The sequence below is a fragment of the Macaca thibetana genome, chromosome 10 (genome assembly GCF_024542745.1).
Source record: "Macaca thibetana thibetana isolate TM-01 chromosome 10, ASM2454274v1, whole genome shotgun sequence".
Taxonomy (NCBI): domain Eukaryota; kingdom Metazoa; phylum Chordata; class Mammalia; order Primates; family Cercopithecidae; genus Macaca; species Macaca thibetana.
In genome coordinates this window covers 73527849-73546775 of record NC_065587.1, presented here as the reverse complement: position 1 = coordinate 73546775, position 18927 = coordinate 73527849, and the positions used below count along the sequence as shown (strand labels likewise).

General features: G+C 48.8%; 1 protein-coding gene across 6 annotated transcripts in view; it reads left to right on the top strand.

Moving 5' to 3' along the window:
* The window catches only part of RASSF2 (Ras association domain family member 2), a 46221-nt gene that overhangs the window by 12330 nt on the left and 14964 nt on the right, over positions 1 to 18927 (top strand). For all 6 annotated transcript variants that reach the window (XM_050745242.1, XM_050745239.1, XM_050745238.1 and 3 more), the window contains 3 exons: positions 11440 to 11530; positions 15172 to 15247; positions 17269 to 17420. In XM_050745242.1, coding sequence (XP_050601199.1) covers positions 11472 to 11530; positions 15172 to 15247; positions 17269 to 17420 — 287 coding nt within the window. In that variant the 5' untranslated portion in view covers positions 11440 to 11471. The remainder of the gene's footprint in view (positions 1 to 11439; positions 11531 to 15171; positions 15248 to 17268; positions 17421 to 18927) is intronic.

Sequence of the window (18927 nt, the reverse complement as noted above, 5' to 3'; positions counted from 1 at the left end):
GGCTGGGGTCCGGCTTCTGTGACATGGTGCCCTGGCTTGCAAGAAGGAGCCCTTTGCATCAGCTCAGTGCCTGCACACATGGACCCTGCAGGACGCTCTACACTGTCCCCTTTCTTCTTGGAAATATTAGTAGCAGGGAGACGGTGCTAAATACCCAACTCAGTTTGTTTTTAGAAAATTCCACCCCTTCCTTTCTTGAAGGGCTGCTTTGAAATACTTATGGTGATGTCCTCAGTCTACACAGTTCTTTCCTACAGGTTCCACAGTGGTGCTCAGCCCTGGATGTACACTGGCATGACCTGGGGAGGCTTTGAAAAATGCTTCTGCCTGGGCCCCTCCCCTAGAGTCTGATGTAATTGATCTGGGCTGCAATCTGGATGTCAGGATTTTAATTTATTTTATTTTTTAAAGACAGGGGTTCACTCCATCACCCACACTGGAGTGCAGTGGTACCGTCATAGCCCACTGCAACCTCGAACTCCTGTGCTCAAGCGATCCTCCCACTTCAGCCTCCTGAGTAGCTAGGACTACAGGGGTGCACCTCCTGAGTTGCTAGGACCACAGGCATTAACTGTGCCTGGCTAATTTTTTATTTTTTAATTTTTTTGTAGAGATGGGGTCTCACTATGTTGCCCAGGTTGATCTTGAACTCCTGGACCCAAGCCATCCTTGTGCCATGGTCTCCCGAAGTGCTGCAGTTACAGGCAGGAGCCACCATGCCCTCGCTGACATCAGGATTTTTTTTTTTTTTTTTTTTTTTTTTTTGAGACGGAGTCTTGCTTTGTAGCCCGGGCTGGAGTGCAGTGGCCGGATCTCAGCTCACTGCAAGCTCCGCCTCCCGGGTTTACGCCATTCTCCTGCCTCAGCCTCCTGAGTAGCTGGGACTACAGGCGCCCGCCACCTCGCCCGGCTAGTTTTTTTTTTGTATTTTTAGTAGAGACGGGGTTTCACTGTGTTAGCCAGGATGGTCTCGATCTCCTGACCTCGTGATCCGCCCGTCTCGGCCTCCCAAAGTGCTGGGATTACAGGCTTGAGCCACCGCGCCCGGCCTGACATCAGGATTTTTAAAGCAACCCCTTTCTCTACTCCCTCCCTGCCCCCGCTCTGGGAGTTTAATGAGCACCCAGAGTCAGAATCCCTGCGATGTCGGGTGTCTGTAAGCCACCTCTTCCCACTGCCTCCCATCCTTGGTTTCAGTCAAGGCTTTGGCAAGTGCCCAGCCCTCCCACTGGTCAGGTGGTGGCTCTGTGGGGTTTGCCACCCCGGGAATTCTCCATGGAAAGCCCTCTCCTCCCCAAGCCTGTCTCAGAGACTGGGGCTGCCTGGATCCTATAGAACAACTGTTGCTCTCCCTCCCTTACCCCCACTGGGAGCTGAGAGGGGGGTGGTTGGGGCCTGGCCCCTGCTCTACAATCAGGAAGACAATTCAGAAAACAAGAAGCAAAAGTGACCACCAAAGGGGGGCTCTTCCCCTCTCTCACCCTGGACTTTCCTGCCAGGGCTGCCCCTCCCTTGGAGGACTTTCCAATTCATAAATGAGAGGTGCTGGGTCTCCAGGCTGGAAGTGAAACCATGTAGGTTGAGCCAGGGTCCTGGGGATGCTCTGAGACCAAGGAAAGGTGGCACATTCTCCGGGATCCTGACCATGGAGCGTTTGGAGGAAGCAAGACCTAACAGCAGAGGGGATTCTACTGTCTTTGTTGGGAGCTCCAGATGCCTCTCCCACCTCCGAGAGCGTCTTGAGGACTTGGTGTGTGCTCTCTTCTCAGGAAGCTGAGCCTGTGAATTTCAAAGGCTTGGCCAGCCCTGCATTTATTCTTGAGGAGGCCTCGTGTGGGAGGCTGGAAACACCTGCGAGTGGGGTCTGCGGGAAGGCAGGGAAAGGATGCTTTGTGCAATTGCTGCAGCTTCAGCTGGTCCAGAGCTTGGGCGATGCTGACCCTGTTCCTGCAGCCTAGGCTCCAGCACCAGGCTGGTCCTGAGTGGGCAGCTGTTTCCTCCCAACCGGAGAGTGAGTGGGGGACAGTGAGAGACCCAGTAGTTGCTTCAATCTTGATATGGAGCAGGTGTAATGGATGCTGCTGTACCACCCAGGCCCCCTTAATCTGTGGCATGCTGTGCGTGTTGACGGTGCTGGGTCTTAGCTGCACACGTTTCCTGAGAATTGCTCTTGCAGGGAAATGCCTAGGGGCTGGCTCTCTGCCAGTAACGGACACGCAGTGGTCTAGAAGCGCCACCTGCCCGCCTCCAAGTAGGACAACTCTGGGGGCCCTTCACACCACAGAGCTCCCCAAGGGATCAGCTGTGGCTGGGCTCCAGCTGAACCCACCTCATTCCTAGCTCCTCCCGCTGCCCCCGTCCTGCCTCCCCAACTCCCTTACCGGTTTCTCCTGAAAACACCTGCACAATAAATCACATGCCAAAGCTTTCTCTCAGGCTAGGCTTCTTGGAATCCCCTGGCCTAAGGTAGCAGGTTAGTGTCCCTGGACAGACTGCTGATCCCCTTCCTGGAAGCAGTAATCACGATAACCCAGGTGCGGGAGAGAGGCCCAGGCTGGGAGCTGGGGGCTGGGGACCAGAAAGGAAGCTCCAGGCCCACGGGGGGACAGAAACACCAACAGGTGACTTCTGTGTGGGGTACGTGCTGTGCTGAAGGGCAGGCCGAAGTGGGAGTGCCTGTCCCTACGTTGTCCAGGGGCCTCAGGGTTCGTTTATAGGGGGAGGTAAGTTTTGATGGTCGAGGCTAGAACATGTGAATCTGGGTCTGAGGGGGTGCATGGGCACACTCACAGAGCATAAAAAGTAGGCTCAGAAAGTTCTCTGTGACTGGGATGTCATCATATTAAACGGCCAGAGGACCTTCCCTTTGTCCTGCTAAGACCTTCCCTTTGTAAAGACGTGCTCTTGGGTCTTAGGGAAGGTCTTACCCACAAGTTGTCTTTCAGGCAGTCAGGAAGTCATGAATGGGTCTCCACGTAACCAGCTGAATTCCACTGACAAGCAGAATGCATTGCCCGGGCATTTAATGGAGCTGAGGAGAATCTGGAACATTCTGCCGAAGCATGAAGCCAGTGCCAGAGGGAAAACTGACTGGTTGGTAGCCCCAACAGGGTTCCAGCATGACTGGAACCTGGGAGGCTCATGTCTCAATGAGGCAAGCTCACATCTCTAGCTATTTTAGTAGACATGCTTTGTGGTCAGTAGATATTCAATATATGCTTTATTTTCTAAAGTGTGGTTTCTAAAAAGAAGTACTGATTTATAATTCTAGATGGGGTAAGTAACTATGTTCATAGAGGAAGTTCAGTAGATTTAAATATGTTTTTGACTTCCAAAGACCGGCTCCATATTAAAAATGATTTTTGAGCCAGGAGAGGTGGCTCGTACCTTTAATCACAGCACTGTGGGAAGCCAAAACAGGAGGATCACTTGAGGCCAGGAGTTTGAAACCAGCCTGAGCAACATAGCGAGTCTCCATCTCCACAAAAAATAAAAAATTAGCTCGGTATGGTGCGCGTGGCATGGACCACGTGCACCTGTGGTCCCAGCTACTCAGGAGACTGAGGTGAGAGAATCACTTGAGCCCAAGAGATCAAGGCTGCAGTGAGCTGTGATTGTGCCACTGCATTCCAGCCTGGGTGACAGAATGAGACCCTGTCTCAAAAAAAAAAAAAGGATTTGTGTAAATTCTGCCTCTTCTTTCTTGTCCCCTTTCTGCCCCTCTTCTCCTTTCTCTGTGTGGTAGACTATGAGGTATTTTGGTTCTGTGCCTAGATGCTGGCTGATGTGGGAAGTCCCTCATTCCTCCTTGCCTCAGTTTCCCTCCTATAAGACATAACAACCATTAGTCTGTATTCCCAAGGCACTGTGGGAAGTGATGATCGTAAATGGTTCTTACAAGGCGTTTTGGAGCCCAGGAGAGCACCATAAATTCTGGATAATAACAGGGGAGGCAGAAGCGTTGCAACCAGCCAGCTGAACGAATCCCTGTCTCCAAGGCCACAGATACTGGCAGACACCCTCAGAGGAAGTGTCCAGTTGAATCCAATTGAGTCCACATTCCTGTTCCACCAAGCTTCTTCCTCTGACCTTCCTTGTGTGAGAACAATGCTCTGTTTAAGGCATATCAGAATTAACTGTGAATTTCCGGTCCTCTGTTAGTGCTGCTGCTGCTGCTGCTGCTGCTGCTGCTGCTGCTGCTGCTGCTGTTTGCCCTAAGGTGGATGTGAATGTAGCTTAGTTTCTTTAGCTGGCTGCAGGGAGCCAGTGCTTTGTGAGGGTGGTTGGAAAGTTTGTGAAGAAAGCTGCAGATGCCCTAAGGTGGGCAAAAGAGGAACTGGGTCCTAGAGTCACCTACCTATAATTTCAGTTCAACTATGGGGTAGCCTATGTAAATATTTTCTTAACACTCTTTTCCCAAGAAATGTAAAAGTAAGAAAAAAGGTGGGGAGAAGTCAGGCCATAGACAAAGATGGGGCAACATGAACCCATAGGTCGGGGTTATAGCTGTGGCTTTCGTGAGATCACCCAACAGGTAGAGAGTGGCTGAGCCCTAGAAAATTCCCACAGTTGGGGCCATCAGACTGATTTGTACCAATCTGGTAAGTAAAAAGGAGGGACATGAGGGAAGTTGAACACCGTTTCACGGATTTATTAATTACTTGTATTGAGTTTTCCATGAACTATTGTGCATGTCCTTTTCCCATTTTATACATGAGCATAGGACCTTTTTCTTACTGATTTATTAAAGCCCTTTATGTATTAAGGACATTAGCCCTTTATCGTATGTTTTGTAAATATTTTCCCTCAGTTTTTAATTTGCCTTTTTGACTTTGTATAGCGTACTCTTTTTTCTAAACAGAAGTTGAAAATTTTCACAGATTGGTATCAATGTCTTCAGCATTTTAGTTTTTAGTGCTTAATTTTTTTATTCAATTATTTCTTTTGGTGGAAGGAGTAAGGTAGTGATTTCGTTTCCCTGTCTTCCCCCTTCCGAAGGCCAGCCAGTTCTCTAGTGATATTTTTAAAAATTAAGCTACCTTTCCCCTGCTATTTAGAACTGCTACTTACAATCCATGTTCCCAGATATATTTGGGTCTATTTCTCTATGTTTATTGTTTTGTTGCTCTATTTTTTTCTGCACAACCAAATAGATTTAAGAATCAAATTCTCTAACTGGTATTCTCAGTGGATTTAAGAAGACATGGTATCAAAAATAATTGTCTTAAGAGCAGGATAGATGCAGAACTAAATTACCAAATGATAGGTTATGTTGGAGGCAAAGAAAGAAAGAGTCCTGGAGAAAATTCAGTTGGTGAATTAGATTAGCTGGAGAATTCTGAGAAAAATAAGGAGATAGAGGGTAGCTGCTGGGATGGATGGATGCATAGTGCTAGAGAAGAGATCGCAGAAGAACCAAGAATGGACTGGGTGTAGTGGTTCACTATAATCCCAGCACTTTGGGAGGCTGAGGTGGGAGAATCACTTGTGGCCAGGAGTTCAAGACCAGCTTGGTTAACATAACAAGACCCTGTCTCTATAAAAGAAAAATTAAGAAAAAATTATCTGGGTGTGGTGGCTCATGCCTGCAGTCCCTTCGGGAGGCTGAGGTGGGAGGATCGCTTGAGGCCAGGAGTTTGAGGCTGCAGTGAGCTATGATGGCTCCACTGTACCCCAACCTGGCTGACAGAACCAGACACTGTCTCAAAAAAAAACCAAGAGTGGGAGGAAGAGGGAAAATAATCAAAGAAAGATAGAATAACATTTCCTCTGGCTGAAGAAAGACTCCAGTGTTGAGAGTGACAAGGGCTGCTGACAGCAGGCGCTGCTCACCTGATTTCCACTCCAACCAGGCTGTGCCATCAGCCTGGCTGAGATCCCCCATGACCTTTATGTGGTTTAACAGAGGCTACTCAGGATTCCCCTTCCCTGGACTCCGACCACCAGCTCCTGGCTCTGCTGACCTTGGCCTCCTTCTCAAGGCCCCTAGGCTTCCTTGGTTTCCTGGGCTTCCTTGGTACCATGTCTCCTGTTTTCCCTCTTTCTCCAGGGACTCCTTCCTCTGGCCATGCTGACCCACTGGGTTAATCAGAACCCTGCCCTCAGCCCTGCCCGCTTCGCCCCTTCTGTTCTTTCTTGATGACTTCATCCTCTTCCCTGACCTCACGTGCCAGGAATCGCTCTCTGGGGTCCCAGGCCTGCTGTACTTCTGGTTATCTGCACTGGAAGTTTCCATGGGCCTGCCTGAAACTCAGTCTCGGTCCTCACATCAGCGACTGTGAAGGTGGCACCTCTGCTTACATTGCGGTCCTCGCCAGCAGCCCGTGTATCACCAGGACTCTGCCTGTCACCCCACGTTTCATCCTGCAGCACACCTGGCACACCGGCAGCACAAGAGGGTGTGCTTTCCACATCATGACTTTTCTCTTCCTCTTCGAACTCTCTAGAGTCTGTCTCTCCAACTCGGGCTCCAGCCTGGCAACTGGTCCCCTGGCCGCTCTTCTCCCGGATTATTTCTCCACAAAGCAAGGCGTTGGGTGGGTGACCTTTCTAAAATGCGCATCAGATCGCATCCCTACCCTCGGAATTCCCCTGGTTTTCCTCTTGCTGCCGAGAAAAATGACTACGGTCTTGGTGGTTTGAAACAACAGAAATGTAATACTCATATTCTGGAGTCCAGAAGTTTGAAGTCAGTTTCTCTGGGCCAAAACTGAGCCGGTGGTAGGGCTCTGCTCGCACCAGGGGCTCTGGGGCAAATCTGTGTCCTTGCCTTTCCTGGCTTGTGAGCTGCCTTCAAGGTTCATGGCCCCTTTCTCCGTCTTTGTCCACAGTGCAGTGTCTTCAGATTTCTCCCTCTGCTGCAGTTGTCATGTCGCCTTCTCTCTGCTGGGGCAGAGCCTCCCTCTTATAAGGACACTGGTGGTTACATTTAAGGCCCCCCTGATAATCCAGGATAGTCTCTTCATTTCAAGATCCTTCATTTAATCACATCTTCAGAGTCCCTGTTACCATATAAGGTAATATTCACAGGCTCCAGGTTGGGACCCAGGTGTCTCTGGGGGCCATTCTTCATCCTCCACATACACACGGCCCAGCATTGCCCACCAGATGAAGTCCAGACTCCTCTCCAGGTTGGGGTTCTGCTCGGGCCACCCCATCTGGCACAGTTCCGAGTTGCCTGCTTTTTCTGCCTGGACCCACTTGCCTCTCATCTTTGCTGACACTGAGGTCTCAGTTTAGAGGTCCCTTCCCCCAGGATACCACCCTTATCCGTAGGTGTCCTTCCTGTTTGCTACCATAGCACTCACCCTCCCTTGACAGAGCCCTCTGCCCCCACACATCCCCCTCCTCCTGCACCATGTACCAGTGCTGGGATTACAGGTTTCCTTGGCTGCTGAGCCACCATCGCGAGCACGACGCTTGGCACGTTGTAGACACACAATAAATGCTTGTTGAATGTATAAATTTACACATGTATAGAAGCGGCACCTTTTTACAAAAAGGGGCACTGACTAGTTATGGGTAATTGTCACTTAAAAAAGAAAAGCTTTGGCTGGTGTGGTGGCTCATGCCTGTAATCCCAGCACTTTGGGAGGCTGAGGCGGGCAGATCACTTGAGGTTAGGAGTTCAAGACCAGCCTTGCCAACATGGTGAAACCCCATCTCCACCAAAAATACAAAAAATTAGCTGAGCTTGGTGTCACGTACCTGTAATCCCAGCCACTCAGGAGGCTGAGGCAGGAGAATCGCTAGAACCTGGGAGGCAGAGTTTGCAGTGAGCTGAGATCGTGCCACTGCACTCCAGCCTGGGTGACAGAGCTAGACTCTGTCTAAAAAAAAAAAAAAAAAAAAAGTCTTTCTCACTAGCTTGACTTTCCTTTTTCTGCATTACATGTGCACTCTGGTTTTCATGATCAGATTCTTCTTCTTTTTTGGAAAAGTAAAAAAAAAACCATAAAATTTAAAATTTAGAGAGACCAATTGTGTTCTCAGGGTACCACTTTTGGGTACACTGGTAGGGTCCGAGTTTTCTTTTTTTTTGAGATGGAGTCTTGCTCTGTCGCCCAGGCTGGAGTGCAGTGGCATGATCTCGGCTCACTGCAAGCTCTGCCTCCCGGGTTTACGCCATGCTTCTGCCTCAACCTCCTGGGTAGCTGGGACTACAGGCGCCTGCCACCACACCCGGCTAATTTTTTGTATTTTTAGTAGAGTCAGGGTTTCACCGTGTTAGCCAGGATGGTCTCGATCTCCTGACCTCATGATCTGCCCTCCTCGGCCTCCCAAGGTGCTGGGATTACAGGTGTGAGCCACTGCGCCCAGCCGGGTCTAAGTTTTCTGAATGGAATCAGCCCATGGTAACTTGCAGTAACAATTTACCAAAACTTAGTGGCTTAAAATAACACTAATTCATTTTTATTTTATTTTATTATTTAATTAATTAATTTTGAGATGGGCTTACTCTGTTGACCAGGCTAGAGTGCAGTGGCGTGATTGTGGCTCACTGCAGCCTTGACCTCCTGGGCTCAGTTTATCCTCCTGCCTCAGCCTCCCTAGTAACTGGGACCAGAGGTGCACGCTACCACATCTGGCTAACTTTTTATTTTTTGTAGAGATGGGATCTCCCCATGTTGCCCAGGCTGGTCTTGAACTCCTGGACTCAAGCGATCCTTCCTCCTTGGCTTCCCGAAGTGCTGAGATTAGAGGTGTAAGCCACTGCGCCTGGCCTTATTTTATTGTTTTTTTTTTTTTTTTTTTTTTTTTTTTTTTAAGAGACAAGGTCTTACTCTGTTGCCCAGGCTGGAGTACAGTGGTGCGATCATAGCTCACTGCAGCCCTGAGCTCCTGGGCTGAAGCAATCCTCCTACCTTAGACTCCCAAGTAGCTATAGGACTACAGGTGTGTGCCACCACATCCAGCTAATTTTAAAATTTCTTTGTAGAGACGGGGTCTCCTGCCGTTGCCCAGGTTGGTCTCGAACTCCTCCTGCCTTGGCTTCATGAAGTATTGCAGTCATAGGCAGGAGCCACCACGCTTGGCCAACACTAACTGATTATCTCACAGTTCTGTAGTTCAAAGGTCTGACATGAATCTCACTGGGCTAACATCAAGGTATCAACAGCGATGTGTTCTTTTCTGGAGACTCTAGGACAAGTCCATTTTCTTGCTCTTCCGGCTTCTAGAGGCTGTCTGTGTCCCTTGGGTCATGGATCCTTCTTCCAGAAGGTTGAATCCTTCTCACATGGTGTCACTGTAATACTGGTTCCCATTCCTCCCTCTTCCACTTAAAACATATATTGTGGAGTGGGTGCAGTGGCTCACACCTGTAATCCTAGCACTTTGGGAGGCCGAGGTGAGCAGGTTGTTTGAGTCCAGGAGTTCAAGACCAGCCTGGGCAACATGGCAATACCCCGTCTCTACTAAAATTCAAGAAACTAGCTGGGCATCCGTGGCACATGCCTTTAGTCCCAGCTACTTGGGAGGCTGAGGTGGGAGGATCACTGGAGCCTGGGGAGGTCGAGGATGCAGTGAGCTGAGATTATGCCACTGCACTCCAGCCTGGGTGACAGAGTGAGTCTCTGTCTCAAAAAAAAAAAAAAAAAAAAAAAAAATATATATATATATATATATATATATATATGTACACACACACACACATATATATGTATATAGTGGTAAAATACACATAAAGTTTACCATCTTAACCATTTTAAAGTGTCCAGTTCAGTGGCATTAAGTACCTTCACATGTTGTAGAACCATCACCAACATCTATCTCCAGAGCTCTCTTCCTCTTGCACACTCTGTTCCCATTAAGAAACTCTCCATTTCCCCTTCCTCTCAGCCCCTGGCAACCACTGTTCTGTGTTTTGAAGCATCACCATTCTATAAAATCAGTCTCTGATTTTGTCTACTCTAGGTACCTCATAAAAGTGGAATCATACGGTATTTTTCTTTTTGGGTGTGGCCTGTTATAATGTCTTCAAGGTTCACCCATGTTCTAGCATGTGCCAGCATTTCCTTCCTTTTTAAGGCTGAATAATGATCCACTGGATGCATATACTCCGTTTTGCTTATCTGCTCACCCATCAGTGGACACTTGGGTGGCTTCCACCTTTGGGCTGTTGTGAGTAATGTGATTTTGCCCCTGAGGGCACTTAGTAGTGTCTGGCAATAGTTTTGGTCGTCATCACTGGGGTAGTGCTGCTGGCATCTAGTGAGTAGAAGCCAGAGATGCTGCTAAACATCTGCGATGCACAAGACAGTCCCACGCCAAAGAACAGTCCCAGGCCAGGGGCGGTGGGGCACAACTGTAGTCCCAGCTACTCGGGAGGCTGAGACAGGGGGATCGATGGAGCCCAGGGATTTGAGGCTGCAGTGAGCTATGATCATGCCACTGCACTCCCAGCCCAGGTGACAAAGTGACATCCCATCTCTACAAGTAGAAATAAAAAAAGAATGGGCCAGGTCCAAATGGTAATAGTGCTGCTGGGCGTGGTGGCTCATGCCTGTAATCCCAGGACTTTGGGAGGCCATGGCAGGTGGATCACCTGAGGTCAGGAGTTTGAGACCAGCCTGGCCAACATGGTGAAACCCCCCTCTACTAAAAATACAAAAAATTAGCCAAGTGTGATGGTGGGCACCTGTAGTCCCAGCTACTTGGGAGGCTGAGGCAGTAGAACCTGGGAGATGGAGGTTGCACTGAGCCGAGATCACACTACTGCACTCCAGCCTGGGCGAAGAGAGAGAGACTCCTTGTCAAAAAACAAAACAAAACAAAACATGGTAATAGTGCCAAGGTGGAGAAATCCTGACATATATATATACCTATCTGAATAAATATTTATACGTGTAAATGTGTGTATGTATATGCATATTTTATACTTACATAGATTTTAAACAAAATTGGACCCATAGTTTTGTTACCTGTGTTTTTGTAATGTATAGTTATAATTAAATTGTCTTTCACATTGTCATATTTTAGTGGTGTCTGTAGACACATACTGTGATTTCTCACACTCGGCTATATTTGGGCATTTGTAGGTGGTTTACCCATCCTCAGTAGACCTCAGTAGAATCGGGCTGTCCCTGAGATAACTCTCTATTCTGTGTTGTGGTGGTCTCTTCCGAGAGGAGGACTCATCAGTCGTCCTTGGAGCCAACGTGGGTGTCAGTGTGCTCTGTGGCTGGGGCATTCGTGCTTGGATTGTCCAAGGGTTGTCGTCTTTCCTTTGGATGTTTATTCTCAGAGGCTGTGGTAAGCCAAGGCAGCAGCCAGCAGTGTTGCCTCTCACAGCCTTGGGTCAGTGTTAGCTGTGGATCTGGGTGGGGAGGAATGGAGAGCCATGGCATCCAATTTTGTGTCCGCTCCCCACCCCAGGTTCTGCTGAGCTCCCAAGGACACAACCTGACTTTAACCTCTGTCTTCTCCTTCCAAATATAGGCCTCTCCTTCCGATGAAAAGAGAAAGGAAGAATGGACTACAGTCACCAAACGTCCCTAGTCCCGTGTGGACAAGATAAATACATTTCCAAGTAAGACGTTTTGCTAGAGAGTTTTGTCCCCAGTGACCAGTCCCACGCTGGGATGTTGTGGGTGGACCGCAGCCGCTGGCACAGGGGCCTCCCCTGTGTATCAGACTGGCGGGGCTCCTGTGTGTGGGAAGGAGTCAAGCGGCTGAACTTGGACTTGTGAGAGCATCAGGGCGGCTGCTATAGATAAAAACATGCCCCCAGAGCCTGGCCTGGAGGTGAAGTAAAGGGGATGTCAAGACGCAGTACCTTTGGGGGCTCAAAAGATGTGGTGTCTTGGAAGGCTTCCAGGAGGAGCAGTTGGCTGGTGGCAGTTTGCTATCTTCTGAATGTTTGTGTCTCCCCCAAATTCCTATGTGGAAACTTCACCCCAAGGTGCCGGTATAAGAGGTGGAGCCTAGGCCGGGCGCGGTGGCTCAAGCCTGTAATCCCAGCACTTTGGGAGGCCGAGACAGGCAGATGACGAGGTCAGGAGATCGAGACCATCCTGGCTAACACGGTGAAACCCCGTCTCTACTGAAAAATACAAAAAACTAGCCGGGCGAGGTGGCGGGCGCCTGTAGTCCCAGTTACTCCGGAGGCTGAGGCAGGAGAATGGCGTGAACCCGGGAGGCAGGGCTTGCAGTGAGCTGAGATCCGGCCACTGCACTCCAGCCTGGGCGACAGAGCGAGACTCCGTCTCAAAAAAAAAAAAAAAAAAAAAAAGAGGTGGAGCCTCTGGGATGTGATTAGATCTAAGTACCCTTATAAAAGGCCAAGGGAGCTTGTTTTTCCTCCACAGTGTGAGGACGCAGTGAGAAGGCACTGTCTGTGAGGATAGGGCTGTCACCAGACACTGACTCTACCTTAACCTTGGACTTCCTGGCCACCAGAGCTGTGAGAAATGAATTTCTGTTGTTTAGAAGCCACCCAGTCTATGGTCCGGCAGCCAGAACGGACAGAGACACTGCTCCCCGTCCTGTCTGTGGTGTTCCTGGGGAGTCCTGGCTGGGGCAATGTGTCCCTGGGCTTCTCTGGTTCTCGCTGAATTTGGCACAGGTGCCCTCTGAATAGAAGGGGACAATTTAATTGCTTTCTATGCACTGAAGTCTCTTGAGCTCAGGCTTTTTGCTAATGTGACTGGGCTTGAGCCAAAATAGACCCTTGAATTGGAAGTTCGAAGATGTATTTTCATGTCCAGCATAGGGATTTCTTTATCTTTTTTTTTTTTTTTTTTTTTTTTTTTTTAGAAAGGATCTCCCTCCTCACCTAGGCTGGAGTGCAGTGGCGTCATCTCAGTTCATGGCAACCTCTGCCTCCTGAGTTCAAGTGATTCTCCTGCCTCAGCCTCCTGAGTAGCTGGGATTACAGGCATGCGCCGCCACACCCAGCTAATTTTTAAATTTTTAGTAGAGATGGGGTTTCACCATGTTGGCCGGGCTGGTCTTGAACTCCTGACCTCAAGTGATCCACCTGCCTCAGCCTCCCAAAGTGCTGGGATTACAGGCGTGAGCCACCATGCCCAGCTAGAATTTCTCTCTCTTAATGAAATATTTAATTTATCTGAGATCAAATTGTTTGAAGTCCTTAGACACACTTAACACATGTTTTGTAACATCTGACCATTCTTACCTCTTTATGGACAGATTTCCCCAGGGACTTCTACCAACCAGTGATTTTCTATCCCGGTTCAGATCTGTGTGTTCAAAAGTACCAAACAGCCTTTTGTCTTAGGTTATATGGAATCACATTTCCCACGAATTCATTTCAGCTTGCCTAGAACCACGTTGGTTTATCTAGGTTTAACTTGTCAGGAGTTTCTTGGCATTTCCAGTGGGTTTTGACTCCTGGCATGGTCCAAAATCTCTCCACTGAATGGTTAGGTTCAGAGAGACTGAACTCTGTTACCCCTTACTTGAGACTAGACAAAAGCGGGCAGCGGCCCCCCCCACCTCTCTCCACTCTCATCCCACCTGGAGTGCAAAACACGCACTTTCAGATGAAACTTGACTCATGCATTCTCAGGGTTGATGAGGGATTTCCCTGATCACAAAGTGGGTGAAATCTCCTCTCTGGCCACGTGCAGTAGAACTGTGTACTCTCAGGGCAGCCACTTGGAAAACTTGATGGCTAACGAGGTCTAGTACTGGGCTTCAGAGTGGGAGTTTCTAAGGATTTTTATTTTTTATTTTTTAAATTTTTATGAACTGAAAAAGTATTGCCAGGGCCCAGAAGCCACCTCATGCCCACTTCTTGTCACTACTCCCCAAGGTGAACCACTATCCTGAATTCTAACACTCCATTTTGAACTTTATATCAATTGAATATGATCTGTGCTTTTTTGTGAAAGAAACTAGACACAAGAAAAGCACAGATCCTGTAATTCCCATGAGTTACACACATGCGTGTAGTTCATTCACATTCTCTTCGCTGAGAGTTTTCCATTGTGTAGCTATTACTTCCTTTATTCACCCATTCTGACGCTGATGGGGGTTTGCAATTTTTTTTTTTTTTGGAGACGGAGTCTCGCTCTGTTGCCCAGGCTAGAGTGCAGTGGCACGATCTCGGTTCACTGCAACCTCCACCACCATTGTTCGAGCAATTCCCCTGCCTCAGCCTCCCGAATAGCTGGTATTACAGGTGCATGCCACCATGCCTGGCTAATTTTTTTTTTATTTTTTATTTTTAGTAGAAATAGGGTTTCACCACATTGGCCAGACTGGTCTTGAATTCCTGACCTCAGGCAGTCTGCCCATCTCAGCCTCCCAAAGTGCTGGGATTACAGGCGTGAGCCACTGCTCCTGGCCACAAGTTTTTAAACACATGATAAGGTCATGTCTATGAAGCATAGGTTAGTGTGGCTCAAACCTGTCCCATTTCGCTTCTGAACAGCCTGGAAACTTCTGAGTCTTTTATATTTTTTCTGAGACAGAGTTTCACTCTGTCGCCCAAGCTGGAGTGCAGTGGCATGATCTCAGCTCACAGCAACCTCTGCCTCCGAGGTTCAGGTGATTCTCCTGCCTCAGCCTCCTGAGTAGCTGGGAATACAGGCGTGCACCACCATGCCTGGCTGATTTTTTTGTATTTTTATTAGAGATGGGTTTGCACCATGTTGGCCAGGCTGGTCTTGAACTCCTGACCTCAAGTGATCTGCTGGTCTTGGCCTCTCAAAGTGCTGGGATTACAGGCGTGAGCTCACCGCGCCTGGCTAGCTTCCGAGTCTTACGAAGGCCTGTCATTATTGTCCTTTCCTCACACACAGCGTGCTTGAGGGAGAAGAGGCCACAGCCAGGCAGGAGAATGGCTGTCTGTGGGCTCTGAAGTGCTTGCCTCAGTGAATCCATGGCTTATTAACACCTGCTCATTCGGCTTGAGTTTGGGAGTATTGTCAGCAGACGAGGCCTGCCTTGGTGTCCTGGAATTGCTCTTTACATTCAGCATTGTTCTGGGGTGGTGCTCACTCTTGACTTTGATCCTGGGGGAACATGGTTATGGGGTGGTGGTGGCAGAACTCTGTGCGCATGTGCATGTGTGTGTACGTACATGTGGACAAACACCAAAGTGCGGTGACTGAAGGCCAGGTGAGAGGTGAGAGAAAGAGGGAACAACTGCATTATAAGTGGCTTCAGCTGATCATGTTTTACCTCTTATATTTTCCCCCTAAGAAATGAACTTCTCTTGCATCTGAAGACCTACAACTTGTACTATGAAGGCCAGAATTTACAGCTCCGGCACCGGGAGGTGAGGAGTCTCCAGGGAAGGCCCTGATTGGCTAGTCCAGACCTTGTCCCCGTGTGTCCTGGATCTGAAGGTCCCTGAGGTTCTGAGAGATCCCTGCCTCTCCTGCTTCTCGTTTAGGATGCTAGTGGGGGTCCTTGGGGTTCTTTGGAAGAAGACTCCAGGCCCAGTTTTGTTGTAAAAAGGGTGAATGTTTCAGAGATGTGTTCCAGAGACATTCCTGTAGAAGTGTGGCTGGGCTAGCACAGTCTCATGGGGGAGATTCTCCAGAGGGAGCTTTCATGAAATGACCTTTCCAGGTGGCTCCCAAGCAGGCGTCCTCTCGTTGGGCAATTCGGGAGCCCCACCCAGTCCTCTGTGTTTAAACATTTGGGCCCAAGTCCTGTCGCTGCAGTGACCTGGGCAAAGCACATAAGCTCTTGATGGTAGCACTTGGCCCATCCCCACACCTGGTCATCCTAGTTTGCTTTTGTTATTCATCTGGTTCCCATCCCGAAACCGAGCTTCCTCATCCTGTATCCATTTCTCTAAAGCCTGTTATCAGATAGATGGTGAGTTATAAAGGAGTCTGGTAGGGTACTTTATACCCAAGCACTCGTGACTGATAAAAAGGTCCGTATGTGTAATGCCCTTTGAAACACATTTTCAGGTTATCAGGCTGTGGAGATTTAATCCATAGAAACAGATAACAGATGGTGGAATTTCAGCTGCTAGGGCAGGTTGCTTGGGGACAGTATGTGGGATGTAGTGGCCTATTCTGTCCCTCAAACCACCCCACTTAGATAAAATCCTGTTTTGGGTTAAATTTTGACCTACAGTTGTGTAAAGTGATGATGCCCACCTTGACGAGGGGAAGGCCATGTAAATTGCCAATGTTTACATAAAGCCTTCCTCCCTGGGACTCCTAAGTGCCCTAAAATTGTTTCATTTCTCTCCTTCCCTCTTTTATTCCTTCCTCCCTCTTTGAGGATGATGTTGGGCCTCATTGGGCTGATGTCATTTTCACCTATGGGGCTTGTCCTGAAGATGTGGCTCATGACCCAGATCTACCACTTGATCAGCCCATAAAACATGGCTTCAAAAAGTTTCTTCTGAGACTGAAGGGAGGAGAACGGATTCTTTTCGGGATTGCCCTTCAAGCTTTTACTCATCAGCAACTGGGCCATGCAAGATTTTAAATAGTTTGTAAATAGCTTTCCTGGGTTATGTCCTATCGAATAAATGATTAAAAGTGCTCCATGATTAAAGGATTTCATAGTCATAAGCGAGTCCCAAGTCTTTGGGATAGAACATATAAATGCCTTTAGAATGGTTTTACATTTAACGTATTTAACGTCTAATTAGTCAGCAACCTTTGAGAATAAACTGGGGACTCCTGCAAGATTTATTCACCTGTTGCAGAGTTGTCATTTAGCCCGTTAGTTGATTACAGAACCTGGGACGTTCTGCTGTTTGGAAATCTGATTAGCACAGCCTCTCCCAGCTCATGATCACTTGACACCCTTTTAAAGACAACAGTTCATCTGCTAGAGGAGGTGGTGTTCTGTAGAATAAACTTCGGCAAATGTTGCTTTAAATTTCCTTCAACCACCAGGTTGGGTTGCTAAACATATGTTATAGCTACAGAGACACCATTTTCCATAGTAGGGGATGGGACGTAGCTAACTCCAGTTCTTGCTTCTGTTAGCAAGGCTAATCTCACGTATTTTAAGAGATGTATTCTGCTTTCTTTAAAAGTCGTTAGGATAAAAAGAAAAACAATGCTTTTATAATTTGCACCTATATATTTGAATTTCACAGCAACTTTTGTGCTGACCTGTGAGGTCCGCTTCAGGATCTAGGGTAGTTTACCTTAGAAAGTGTCTCAGAGCTGGGGTGTGAACTGGGCAGCTACCCCCATCCTGTGAATAGAATCTGGGGCACCCAACTAGGACATATGAAGAATGTGTCATTTGTACCTCAGCATGGTCTTGGCGTCTGTGGGGGCTTTTCCAGGCTCACCACTCTGATTGCTTTGTGGGCAGGAAGAAGACGAGTTCATCGTGGAGGGACTCCTGAACATCTCCTGGGGCCTGCGCCGCCCCATTCGCCTGCAGATGCAGGATGACAACGAGCGCATTCGGCCCCCTCCGTCCTCCTCCTCCTGGCATTCCGGCTGTAACCTGGGGGCTCAGGGGTGAGTCAGAAGAGATGGTGCCGGGAGATGACCGGGATGCCTGGGGGTTCTGTGTGTTCTCAAGCAGATAAATGCTGCCTTCTTCCAGCCAGCCCTGACCCTGGCTCCTCCTCCTGCCACCTCTACTGCCCACCTGCCTTGGCCTTGGAATGAGGAACAAGGAGCAGACATGGTTGTGATTGGACCCCCTTCCTGTCACCACAATCACTGATGAGGTCACAGAAGGGAGCTGCCGAGTCATAGGAGGGGAGATGCTGAGTCACAGAGTCCTCCCTTAGGGAGAACTCAGGAGTCTCTGGGTGGAGTTGCTAGTGGCTAGTGAGGCCCAGTCTGCAGATTTCTAACAGAGCGCCCCATGCCCCAGCATCCTCCCGACTAGGACCACTCCTCATAGAATGGCCCCGCTCCAAGGCATTTACGACTTGAACCTTCTGACCAAAGCTCTCTGAATCTTGGGGGAACCTGGAAGAGGAAAAGGAATGTCAGGCTCTGTCAGAGTCAGCTAAGCGAGATCAGCCAGGGGTCTGCTCTCTGCAGACCACATGGGGAGCCAGGGTGTGGTGTGATGGTGGGTAGTCCAAGTCCCCACCGGAAGGGCTGGGAAAACCTAGTCCATCCCTCCTTATCCTCCATGGCTGAATAAGCCGCGGAATGCACCGCCAGATGCCTCTAGCAAGGCGTGCCTTCTTCATTGTCTTTCTGGGACTTGAGTTTTAGGATCAAGTGACTAGCCTGGCTCCATCCTGAAACCTGCTGATGCTGACTGCCTTCGGCCCCAGCCTGGGTGGAGTGTGCTCGCCTCTCAGCCAAAACCACAGTGACCTTTTTTTTTCTGGTTTAAATGAGAACCAAGCCCTCTCTGTTGGTCACATTGAACATTTTGCTAAACTCCATAGCCAAATCTATGTTTCTCTACTATTGAGAGAAACCTAGTATGTGGCCAAACCCTGGGGCCGGTCTGGTTTCTTTCCAAGGGGATTTAAGAGGAAAATTGTTGCCTACCCCATGGGTGCTAGGATGTCTGGTTAACGTTCTTTGGTTTCATCTAACTTTGCTGGTTTCATGCTCTGCTTTTCAGCATTATCACCGCATTTTTGTTTTGTTTTGTTTGAGACAAGGTCTCGCTGTGTTTCCCAGGCTGGAGTACAGTGGCTTAATCACAGCTCACTGCAGCCTCAACCTCCTAGGCTCAAGTGATCCTCCCACCTCAGGCTCCCCAGCAGCTGGGACTACAGGTGCACCCCCCCATCACCTTTTTTTTTTCTGTTGCCCAGGCTGGAGTGCCGTGGTGCGATGTCAGTTCACTACAACCTCTGCCTCTCGGGTTCAAGCGATTTGTGCCTCAGCCCCCTGAGTAGCTGGGATTACAGGTGCACACCACCAAACCCAGTCATTTTTTGTATTTTTTGGTAGAGAGGGGGTTTCATCATGTTGGCCAGGCTGGTCTTGAACTCATGATCTCAAGTTATCCACCCTCCTTGACCTCCCAAAGTTCCGGGACCACAGG